Here is a 12,308-nt window from a genome sequence, read left to right as displayed (position 1 = left end):
TATTGGAAACTCAAGACAGCCATAACATTATGATTTTTTACAAGTGTATGTACACTTTTGACCACAACTGTAAATGCACTCATGCCTACTTCACTGAACATACAGAAGAATGATTCCCCACTCCACAAAATAAAACATCTCCATTGCTTTACAGTCCTGTGATCACATGTTTTACTCCAATGAGTTCAATGGTTTGACTGGGCTTGGTGAAGTAAGACTCCAGCTCTCTAACTCAGTGTTTTTGAGCTAATGTGAAGGCCATGTGAGGTTTGGAGGTCTGTAGCTATTAACTCTTCAGAAAGTATCCGACTTCTAGCCACTCTGCACTTCAACATCCTCGACAGTAGAACATACAGAAGCAAAGACATTTCATTAAAGGATTAATTGCACAGGTGGAGTCCAATGCATTGTAGAAATGGTTTGCATGCTGAGGTTATACATGTGTGATCATGAAAGTGATTGAAATTCCTGAGCAAATGCATTTCACAGTATATCGTATGCAATAATGCTTTAGATTTCTCTAAGCGATACGGTTGCACAATGAGATGCTTTTGCTCTTCTGTAACCTTCCTGCAAACAAAGGCTTTGATGAGCAAATCTTTAGAAAACCCCAATAAAACAGGTGAATTTTACTTCTTAGTCATCAGGGTTTTTTTTCTATAATTGATGAGTTATGTGAGCCTGTGGATACTAAAACGAAACAAGGTGTTTTAACCAGCTACTTAACGGGTGGTCACAATTACGCAACTGCACCTTTTCATGTCGTGTCTCTTTTCAGACGTTTTTAATTAACTTGCTTCACCCGTACGTCAAATTACAAGTGCCGTGGTCTAATTTTTTAAATCACAAAAAACAGGCATTTTACCAGGGTCGTGTACAGTTTCGCCGTGCCTTATCGCCTTTATCACAACTGATGCATCACATGACCATATCCTACCCTACCCTATCTGCACTTATTCCAGTAAATTACACTGACATAAGGAACCAGAACTACAAAAATCACAGGATGTGTGTGGGTTCCAAAAAACTGAGTCAGTGTCTCGATACCAAGAAAACTGTAGTGCTCAAAGTTTTGAGTGCTGATTAGCCTCGCAGGGTCAGACTCAGGTTTGAGCCAAAGGGGAAAGAGGTAGGAGGGGAAAAGACCCATGCAAGACCAGACAGGATTCATGACGGAAGCTGACTATTTAAATAAGATCTGCAAAAGGGATGTGCTGTTGCTTTCATTCATTGCCACTGGAGGACAACCAGAGGTTGAAAAACAAAGGTAAGGACTATGATGTGACCAAAGGGACTGTTTTTTATCAGGAAAGGTTGAATTTTAAACACTTTATATTTAGCTTAGATTTAAATTGCACCAAAAAAAACCCCCCCAGAACAATGAAAATGAAATGCTAAAATGTAAGAATGTAAAAACATTAGTTTCTTTGGAGATGAATGAATCTATTGTTTGTAACGTCTATGCATGATTTTTTTTTCCAGTTCATTTTTCAAGATGTGCGTCCCTCTGGCCCTGTTGTTCGTCTCTCTAATGGCAGCTCCTGAGTGCTCAAGTCTTCCAACAAAGACCGACTCCATCAGAAGCAACATACACAGTATAGTAAACATTGCTCAGATAACCCTGGTCCACATAAACAAACTAAACAACAAGGTATGAATCGTGATTCAAGCATTAGAATGTTTTAAATGGGTTTCTATGAGCAAGATTTCTTCACCCCATTAGAAATAGCAACCAAAAGCATCATAACTAACATTTACTCATATATTTTTCTACTCTCCTCTGTGGCAGACGCCCCTACAGGTGGAAGTCTCCACTCCTCCCATGAACGGATTAACTGATATCAGCCTCTACCTCGGGCATTTAGATGACGAGCTGCAGAGCCCCTTCACGAATCGCCTGAGTCAGATTCAAGCTGACGTTTCCAGCCTGGACTCCAGGGTGCGCTCTCTCGCCTTAATGTTGGACTGCCCCATCCAGGACAAACCGAGTGTGGAGCCCAGGGAGCTTTTGTTCCCAGACAGCCAGCACTATGTGACGCTGGCGAAGGTGCAGCACTACCTGGAGAACCTCCCTCCAAATAAGGAGAAACTTAAGGTTTGCTGACGAACGCACATGGATTTCAAATGCAATATGCTGCAATGATGTCAATAGTGGTGCCTAAAAATGTTTTTTTTTTATTTGAAAATGCAGTATATATATTTTATATTTTCTATGAATAGATGTTTTGATTTTTACAGACTGTTGACTATTTAATAGTTAAGCTTAAAATATATTTTATTTGAAGAAAATGTTTACATGAAAGTGTACTTGTTGTTTAAAACATATAATAGCCTAAATTATTATACTGAATAAAGTATTTATCTATCTATGAGTATGATTGGATTGTGAGTTATTGCTTTGTTATTACAAATGGGATAATTACTGAAAGCGATGGCAGAAACTGTTGAAAGCAAACGTGAAAAACAAATGTGTTAAAAGTGGCACTTTATTTAAAGTGAAAAGTTAATGCTTTTTAATGTAGTTATTTTTGTGGTGATTTTAGATTTGTTTTTAAAAGCATGGCTCACTAAGGTGAGACATTTTACCACCACTAAACTAAAAGTGCTTTATTAATGTTAAACAAATGCATTGTTAAATAGTCAACATGATCTTCATTTCATGAGGCTTTTGCAGCATGACTTTATTGTCTATTTGATTTTATTACAGTACAGAGATTTCTAATAATTATCATAGACACTTAAGACATCAGAAGCTGAATAAATAAACTGTCACATTCAAGGGCTCCATGCATCTTAACCCCTCTGTGGCATGAAGGCCAGAATGAAGTTTACCAGAGAGAATATGAACGATAAAAATCAACTTCTGGAATGGTGTCCTTTGCACTGATGAATTGAAAAAATTAATTACTTGGACATCATAAAAGAGGACATTTTCCATAAACCAAATACAGCCTACCAGAAAAGGAATCTAAACTGTAAAATGTGAAAGCGTATGGGGAAAAAAAAAAAAAAAAAAAAAAAGAATTTTTTTTCCCAGCAGAACTGGGCCCTGTGACATGACAGTGACTGAAATTTTTAAGTAACATTAGAAGTCTTGTTTCCAGTCAAAGCAGAGACCTAGACTTCGCTGAAGTAACATGTAAAAATGCTGTGCATCCAAGAAACTCCAGTAAGCATCTTACAGCTAAATGTCAGCAGTGGGGAAAATTTGTTAAACTAACACTAGCATTTTCCCAACATTTTCCTACATTTCCTAACATTTTCCTACAACATATTTTTTATTTATTTATATATATATATATATATATATATAATGAGAAAAACAATGTTAATAATTTGTTGTTTATAGCAATTATAAACTATTTTTCAGACACTGGTGACCTCATGCCAGTTAAGAGGCTAAACATCAAAAGATTTTTCATAGACATAAATAACCTCTTTGAAGTTCAGACATAGCTGTTCACCAAGTCTCTCTCATCAAAAGTAGGTCATTGACATCACTAAGTGCAGCCGCTATCTGATGCTAAATCCAACATGTGGCTTCACGTCCAGCAGAGGCGATTGTAACCTCTGGCATGTTCCCTAAAAACTGACCTTCACTTACTAATGCAGTACAGAAACATAAACTGGTCAGGAGTCTTTGAGTGGAAAGCTTGCAGATTCAGTTAATAGTAGGACAACAGGTAAAGCTAGACTTACCTGCTAGAGATTTGGGCTACTATGTTTATAATGAGAGAGAAAAAACAAAATTTTAATGAGTTCAATTTAATCTATTAGCGACGACTAGAATGCTCAAACAAGAAGCACGCCACTGCTGAGCGGGGCATCAGGACATTGTGACGACGTCTAAAGAATCTGCTTCAAACTGAGCGTAAAAAAGCAAAGCAATGGAAGTAAAATGTATAATCTTCAGATGCAATTAATTGAGACACCTTTTTCTTCCCAGTGTAAAAGGGCTTTGTGTGCTTTTCTCTTCACTCAAAAAAGAAGTGCATTTTATGAGCCTGTGCTCAGTGAAGCATTTTACATTGAACAAAAGACCATAATCTCTACACTCATCCTAATGGACCGATATTCTGTACATCTGGTCACTGCATTTCTGACCTATTTTATCACTGGTTGATATAGGCTCCGCCTCCATGGACTCACTTCAGTAAACTGGGACAAAACCCCTTTAGTATCCTGTCACTGATTGCACCAATGGCCTCCAGCCAGCCCTCTTCTCCCTCTTGTATTAATTCAGATTACTCACTGGTGATACAAACAGGTTTAAAATAATGAAATTTGTTCACCATAGTAACCTAAACAGTCATACAGGAAAGTGAAGACGCATGGCTATTTTCCATCTGAAATAATGAAAAAATAAATATTTGCACATGTAAAGCTCACATATAGTTTCCAAATTCTTTTTTAATTTGTGCAGTATGTATTTTTATCAACAAATAAAATAGTTATTGTGCAAGATAAACAAGTGTTACAGTACGTTCATAAACACTTCAAATGTAATCTCAATTACAATGACAAAAGTAAAGATGGCGAAGAAAATATTTCACAGTTACATTTTTAAAAAAATCAGAGGTATAATATGAAAATAGTTAAAGTGCATTCTCTTTGAGCTAGCAGTGTATGTTGTGGAAATAAGTGAAAATGTTTGAAACTTAGAATCTGCCACAGAGTTTAAATGTTAGATTTATGGGAAGGAACAGACAGGGAGTTCAAAAACTGCTGCAATGTGGAAACGTACTCTTCTGGGTGGCATCGCAGGTGGGCGGCATGTGTTGACTTCTTCCACTTCCTGCCGTCCACAGAAACTCCCCTCCGCCTCCACAAGTCCATCAGCTTTTCCAGGACAGTCGTGCTGCACATTGCATCGTTTTCGCTAAAGAAGAAGAGGGCTGGAGAAGTAACCGGGCTGTTGTGGAAAACCTGGATGCTGTTCTCGTACAAGTCTGCAGTGTACGACTTGAAGAGCCTGAAGTAGAGCATGGCGGTGGTTTTGACGAATCCCTCTAAACGTGGCACCAAGGTCTTCCCAAGGCCTGAAAAACAATTAAATGAATAATGTAAATGTAGTGTTGCATTATTCCTGCAATGGCATGCACTCACTGGACAGTACACCACTTCTAATCACAAAAACGACAGGATAAATAATCAGTGCCTTGCAAAAGTTCTGATTGCGTTGAACATTTTTAGATAATGTCAAGCTACAATCACAAGTTGTGTAAAGACCAAATAGATGTGGTTTTCACAAACAAGACTACTTGTTGTCATGAAGACCAAGAGACACAGCAGGCAGGTCAGGAATGAAATGGCAGAGAAGTTTAAAGCGGTGCATGTCTATAAAACAACATAAGAAAACTTGGTGGAAAACTGACACTGCACATCACACTAAACAGACCAACACCCCTGTAAAATTTGGTGATGGCAGTATCATGGTGTAGAGATGGAGAACCTGGTCAGAGGCTAATAAAAGTCAAAAACGGAATACACTTTTCAATTATAGGCTACGTCCTGTTAATCTATCATATAAAATTGCGATAAATTACATCTGAGTTTGTGGTTGTTTGTAGTTATGAAAGTAGTGGAAAGTTCAAGAAATATATATACTTTTGCGAGGCACTGCTTATAATTTGCATACAGAGTCACAGAAGGCATCACTCACAGTCAATTAGAGTTCAAACGGAAATTTCACGCAGTTTTATTTGAGTTATTAGTCTTAAAAATCATTACCCAAGTAAATAAATGGACAATAAGAGAGCTAAATCTCATGTGTTGAAGTATTGGAATATTTACTTTGGATTAAATTAGATTACTAAAACAGATTAGTGTCCTAAAATAGGAAAAAAAAATAAAAACTTGGAAATCCTGTACTTGGGGCAGTAGGTCAGCAGTTAATTAATTATAGAGAGTTCTGACACACAACACAAAAGTAATCTGAGTCACTCTCACTCACCTGTTGCCATGTGATCCAGAGAGCCGACCACTAGACTGTCATAAATGTGCCCTATCACTCTATGCGCCAGAGGAGCGTGTTGTTTTGGATGCTGAGCAATGTGGGTGAGCAGCTGCGTGAAAGTATAGCCACCAATGGAAGAAGCATGCACCAGTATGAGTCTTCCTGTGAAAGGAGGCTCCTCTAACATATTCAAAATCTCCAACCCGTAGCTGAGGCCCCATCGAGGCCAAAGGAAGTGCATTACGCTGCTCTGGATGAGGAGGACATCCATACCACGGTCAAGGTAAAGGTCCCTGTACTTTGCCACGGCCCCAGGTTGGGCGCCGAGCCAGGAGAAGAATAGGAGAAGAGGGCGAGAATTGGAAGCAGCCGTGTGGGAAGGCGTTTCTAAAGACACTGGAGACGAGGCGGGGAGCAGAGTTAATGTGGCCTGAGATTCTTTGGCAAGGGTTACTGTCTGGTGCTCCGCTGCTGTCATTGGAGTGTAGTAATAAATGATACCACTGCAGATTCTCCTGGTTACAAACTTCCCTGAGTTGTCTGGTTCAGACGTGGTTGCATCAGTCCTGAAAAGACTGAAAAAGAAGGAGATGAGTCAGATTTCATAATAGTCTTAAGATGTTACCTTGCAACATCTTAAGCTTTTTGGTTTTTTCTTTGAGCTATGCATTTTGAGATAAACTCCAAAATGAAAGAATAATAGTTTAGACTTGAAGTGAGCCATGAATTGCTAAAATGTCAAACTGTTTAGTAAGTTTTGACTGATGTGAACAATATCTAAAATTCTGTTACCTTATAACACTACTTTGGTGCCAAATGCTGTAATATTGTTTTTTTCCTTTGAGACAGGAAAAAAAATAAACAATACAACTCTTCTCTTAAAGATATACTAAAAGATGATAAAAAAAACATTTTTGGAACATATTTATTTAGGTTTTATTATAAAACAGATTAATAAAACAAGCATTAAAATAACATCCCACAGGTGTGTTTCACCATGAAAGATGTGGAAAACTTCTTCACTCTGTAAAAGATTTTGGATCCAAAATACAATAACTTGTAACAAAATAGCAGTTGGCATAATCTTACTAACATATTTGTTTATTCCTGTTTCATTATTTCAAGTAATATTATAATTATTATTACTACTCATTTCTACCACTACTACTGTAAATAAAATGACCCAGTACTTGCGAAGTCAAATCACAAGTATGCTAATGAAGGGTTATTTAAGCAGAACAATGTGAACAATTCATAAGATGTGATTACCTAATGTGTATTACAGTTGTTAAGCAAGACTAAAAGAAATCAGACTGCTGTTAAATAATTAAGTGATGCAATAAAAGGCTCCTTGCCCAAACAGCGTTGATTTTGGCTCCCCACAATCAGCAAATCAGCATAACCTCCCAAATTCAACCTTTTTTTTCCATATGTATGTCTAGAAAATGTTTGCAATGTCTTCTCTTTTACATTTAACCGAAAAACACGTAGTTTAATTACCACGTTCAAACCTAACCAAAGTAAAATTTTCAAACTATCTCAACATTTCAGCATTCAGAACCTCTAGGTTTGGTGCAGCCATTGCGACGCATACAAACTAGTCGGTTTTTTGTCTGCAGCCTAAACGTATACAGCTCCATGTCAGCTTTTGATTTCTCCCAATTCTTGGGATTTTAACTGCAATGGTCTTCTAAAAATAGACCAAGATTGCTTTTCATATCGGCCTATTGTAGGTCCTTGAATTCCTGAAAAGACTTGATAACCAAATGCCAACAAAGGGAAGGAAGCAGCTTGTGAAGCTCTTCGCCTTTACAATTGAAGCTAAATGTAAGGCTGGATGCGGTGAACTCGGAGCGTGTTAATACATTCCCACCGCATCTCAAAATGATAAATTAGCAACCTGTCCTCATTTTCCTGAATCATATCAAAGCAACGATTCATTTCATGTTTTACCTGGTGGAGAGTGCAAGGTTCCCCATGCTGAGAGATGGAAAACGCGTCCTTGTCCGCTTGGTGGTCTGGAAAATTACTTTGCACGCCTAGCTCAGATACGACGTACTGCCAACTCGCCTTGGCAACGGATAGCCGTGGATTTATATCCGCGCCCCCGTGACAGTTCCACGCGCTCACACGCCCCCAAACACCCCACGTCTGCAATATACCGTGCACGCGCGATTTTCTTGCGATGCTCGCTCCCGCTACCAGATAAACACCAAGTGGGGTACTTATTAACATCATCTACATTGCAAGGTGAAAATAACGCAAAGGCGCGAATCTAAACGGTATGATGAATATTCATGAAAATGTAGCTTTCAGCAGAAACAATTTCAGGCTTTATAAGTGAGAACTCAAGGCCGCAACGTGTAAATGCAACAAACTCACACTGACGTCCCCAGTAAGCTAAATAAGGAAACATTACAAGGTCATAGTGAGACGGTTTATCCTTGCATACTAAACATATACCTGTAGTACTTCGGAAGCGCCACAAGATGGTGCCATGTTACCTTGTTTATTTTTGTAAAACAAGACAGGACAACCAGAGAATATATGTCATGTATATTTTAAAACATAAAATGTTGCAGATTAAAAAAAAAATGCAGTTAGAAACTGAAAAGCATAAGTGCATTTTTCTTAAAAAATAAAGATGCAAACTTGAAAACTATTTTCAGAGCAAAAAATTTAAGTTCCAACGTTGTAGTGGCCTTCTTAAGTTCTGGATGTAAATCTGATTGCGATGCTGTCAAATAGAAGACTTTTAACTCGTCGTAGTGTAGAATTAAAACAATTCACAAAGAAAAGTTGGATAAAATGTATTCACAGGGATCTAAAAAACCTGCTACTGATGGATTTTGTTGCTACAAACAGCAGTTCAACCAGTTATTAGGTTTAAGCGGAAATTACTCGTCCACATGAAAACGTCGGATGAAATCTTCATTATATCCTTGTGATATATTCAAATGTAATGATTAGATGAAACGGGAGCATGTCAAAACACTATTGCTAAGTAGATTTTATTTGAGCAAAAGGAAAAGTTGGGTTTTTTTATGACGCAACATGACCACTTTTAGGCTCAGCCAGCCAGAAAAATATTTAAGGTCCACAAAAACATTACTCTTGCCCTTCCCAGGCCATGTTTCTGTAGTATGTTTTACACCAGCAGCCCCTCCCTCTGCTTTACACCCCTGATTCCCATCTTACATCATTATTTTAAATAGCCCTTCACCCTTATCCCAGCCAATTTTCTATACATACCCCTGCAAACCCCCTCAAACCTCACCCTCCAAAGAAAGGCTGTGAGGACCACCTCTCCATTTGCTGCCACAGCACCCCACAGCCTTTCCTTTCTGTATTGTTTCAACATGGCCTCTATTATCCAACGAAAGAGAGAAAGTAGGGAGGGAGGGGAACGCATAGAAGAAAAAGAGAGAAACAGAGGGGGAAATGTGCCTACTCCGTCCTTTAAGGCAAGCGGGATCCACCCACATAAGGGTGTGGAAATTCCACTGCAGCTTCCTGCTTTTTCTCAGTCTTTCCCTTTTTGCTCTTCTCACTCAATCACCCAGCATCACATTTCCTTCAGACGATTCGTCTGCACAATGAAATCAACACAGCACACCGCAGCTGAGCTGTCAAAGCATTGCGATATCTAAATAACTTTCTGCTTAGCGGTTATGATTTTGAGGTTACAATGAGGAAATACAAAGGGCAGTTTGGAAAATATAACCAGACCCAACTGGAAATATTAACGCACTTTGTGGTGTTTTGTGCTTGAAGGGTGCAACAAAATGTAATAAATCAGAAAAAAAAAACTCTGGGTCCTATTGAGCGTGAAGCTGTTAACACCAGACATGTACGCCAAACCCAGTCAGTAAGTCACAGAATTACATTTAAAAGTATTCATATTTTTACAACTTTGTCCCATTTCAGTCACAAGTTTGGATAGGACTATGTGTGAAGAACCAACACAAAGTAAAGGATATTTTGGATAATGGGTATGTTCTTTGTAAAATAGTTCAAGCTCAATTAGACAGGATGCAGTGTCTGTAAACGGGAGTTTATGGGTCTTTAAACTTGTCCACATCTATATCCCTGATTTTTCTGCCATGTTTTTGGGTCTTCATGATGCAGCTTTTTTTTCTAACCTCTCAGGCCTTCATTGGACAGTCTTTATTTCTACTGAATTTAGGTAACACACAAGTGAACTCTAGTTATTGGTCAGGGGACCGAAGAAGACAATCGACTAATAATTATGCTTGCATTCGTGCCAGACAAATTTATTGCCTCTGCATCTTTCAAGATACATACTTACATATCTAACAGAATTTAACTTTTGTTTTTCAAGGCTGTTTTATTTGTATCACACCTCTGCATATCATCTATTAGGATATGACATGCTATATGTTGAACATATCATTTTGAAAATAAAAAATGAAAATGCAAATTATGATGCAATATGATCCAGATAGAACTATATAACATGTCAAGTTCTTCATCGATTTCCTCATGCATTGGAGGTTTTTGTTAGAAGAACTTCTAGGTGGATTTACATCTAAAAAAGAAACTAAATATTGGTAGAATCTTTTCATAATTTATTCCCAGGTATTCCCGGTATTTCGTCAACTTTTTACATCTTGAATCCTGCTCTCTAAAACAATTTATCCTCCTTTTCACATTCAAAACACAATTAATGATATGTAGCCTTTGGAGTCAATGTGTGACACTGTTCATCAGAGAAAGAAGTGTTGTTATCCCTTGTCTTTTACAATATTTTTGTGTTTTTACACATAAAAGTTTTGCTTTTATTGGGGGTGGAAACAGTTCACTGGTATTTAGGTTATGATAGCAGAAATAGTGGGAGAAATAGACACAAAAATATGCTTTCAATAAAGTTAAGTACCAGCTGAATAGAGAACAATTATTTTCTGCAATTGTAAGATCTTGATAAGATTATTTTAATATAAAAAATGGCACAAACGTCTGTAGACATGGCAGAGCCCATTCACTATTGTGAGTGCCCATTGTCGTCTCCATTTTTTTTTTTTTTTGGAGGAACTCCCTTTGACCCTCACAATCACCCATTGTCCTGGACTTTCCGCCAGCTGAAGCCAGCGGCATGTTCAAGGAGAGAGGACAGTCACACAAACGCAGCGCGCCTAACGCTTGCTGTCCCAAAGACGCCAGAAAGACTTGAGAAGGCACGAAGTAAGGCACAGAACTGTTTGTCACATTGATGAGGAATGTGTGTGACAGGTGACTGGTGCTAGCTTCATTCGGTGAGACGCCCTGGACTGGTTGCTAGCCCATTGCGGTGCAACACAGAAACACACACTCATATCTGAGGGCAATTATGAGATGCACTGCAGGCAAACTCCAAAAACTCCAGTCACAAGATCTGCATGAGCATATTTTTTACTTCAGTAACTGCCATGTTTCTATTTTATATATATATATAAATCTACACAAACAACAGCATGTTGTACAACTGAAATATTAATTTTATTTTAAGTCATTAACCATGTTAAAAGAGTTTTTTCAAAATGTAAACATTTTCAAAGAATTACTACTGCCTCCCCTTTTGTGTGTGTGTGTGTGTGTGTGTGTGTAGGTGTGTGTGTGTGTGTGTGTGTGTATTAATGCAGTCTGAAATACTTGCAGTATTTGTTACATTACCGCTGTCCTCTGGCACAGTTCATAGCTTAAATATTTATGTCTGCCCTAAGCTTAACCTTACCTGTGGCATCACTCTCTGCTGTGGAGCAAAGGCTGAAATCTAGGAAAATATCTCTAAAGAATGAATATAATTTCCTTGAAAGCATGTTCTGGATCATGTCATTTTATGCCCGCCATCTGCTTGGCAGAACAAATCATGAGGAAAAAGAGAATCCGTTATGACAGTATCTGGGCCGTCGTTCTCCCAGACGTCAAAATAATGTGCTAGAAATTCAATTATTTGATATGGCAATCCAATGCATTTGAAGAAAGTGCTCAGGCCGGGGGAAATGAGTTTTCAATGCGACTTGGGCTAAAACAAAGGCGATAAGAATAGAAAGGAGAGTCAAGGTGAAGCGTGTTATCGAGGCGATCTCCCCTCAGCTGGGGGGAACCTGAGGAGTGGGCTCCAGCACTGCTGGGAGCCCTCAGCCACTGCTCAGGAAATGATGTTTCCTTACTTTGCTGATTGTTCTATGTTTGAAATTCCTGGGGATCATTTGACCAGAGATGTTCAGACTATTTTGCTAAAGAGTCTGCAGAGGAACACCCTTTGACTGAACGCCTCAGATCTCATCAGAGATAAGTTTGTTGTTCAAATTTCAACACAATGCTTCAAACTGTACCAAAGGTGAACTGGACC

At 38.4% G+C, this 12,308-nt stretch overlaps 2 protein-coding genes across 2 annotated transcripts; one reads left to right on the top strand and one right to left on the bottom strand.

Moving 5' to 3' along the window:
• Positions 1-1,197: 1,197 nt before the first annotated feature.
• Positions 1,198-2,239, top strand: lepb (leptin b). The gene is given in 4 exon segments (XM_015053043.1): positions 1,198-1,218; positions 1,221-1,267; positions 1,483-1,651; positions 1,790-2,239. Coding segments are annotated over 4 exon segments (540 nt in total). The 5' UTR covers positions 1,198-1,209; the 3' UTR covers positions 2,105-2,239.
• A 2,153-nt stretch (positions 2,240-4,392) lies between these two features.
• LOC106960122 (uncharacterized) lies at positions 4,393-8,097 on the bottom strand. The gene is made up of 3 exons (XM_015053057.1): positions 7,910-8,097; positions 5,954-6,531; positions 4,393-5,039 (listed from the first exon to the last, which is right to left on the bottom strand). The coding sequence occupies exons 1-3, from the start codon at positions 7,933-7,935 to the stop codon at positions 4,678-4,680; spliced, it is 966 nt and encodes a 321-aa protein (XP_014908543.1). The 5' UTR covers positions 7,936-8,097; the 3' UTR covers positions 4,393-4,677.
• Positions 8,098-12,308: the final 4,211 nt, after the last annotated feature.

This window comes from Poecilia latipinna, unplaced genomic scaffold (assembly GCF_001443285.1).
Source record: "Poecilia latipinna isolate Pla-1442-1.1 unplaced genomic scaffold, P_latipinna-1.0 Scaffold1157, whole genome shotgun sequence".
Taxonomy (NCBI): Eukaryota; Metazoa; Chordata; class Actinopteri; order Cyprinodontiformes; family Poeciliidae; genus Poecilia; species Poecilia latipinna.
Note: the sequence above shows the minus strand (reverse complement) of the source record. Positions and strands in the feature narration are given on the sequence as shown.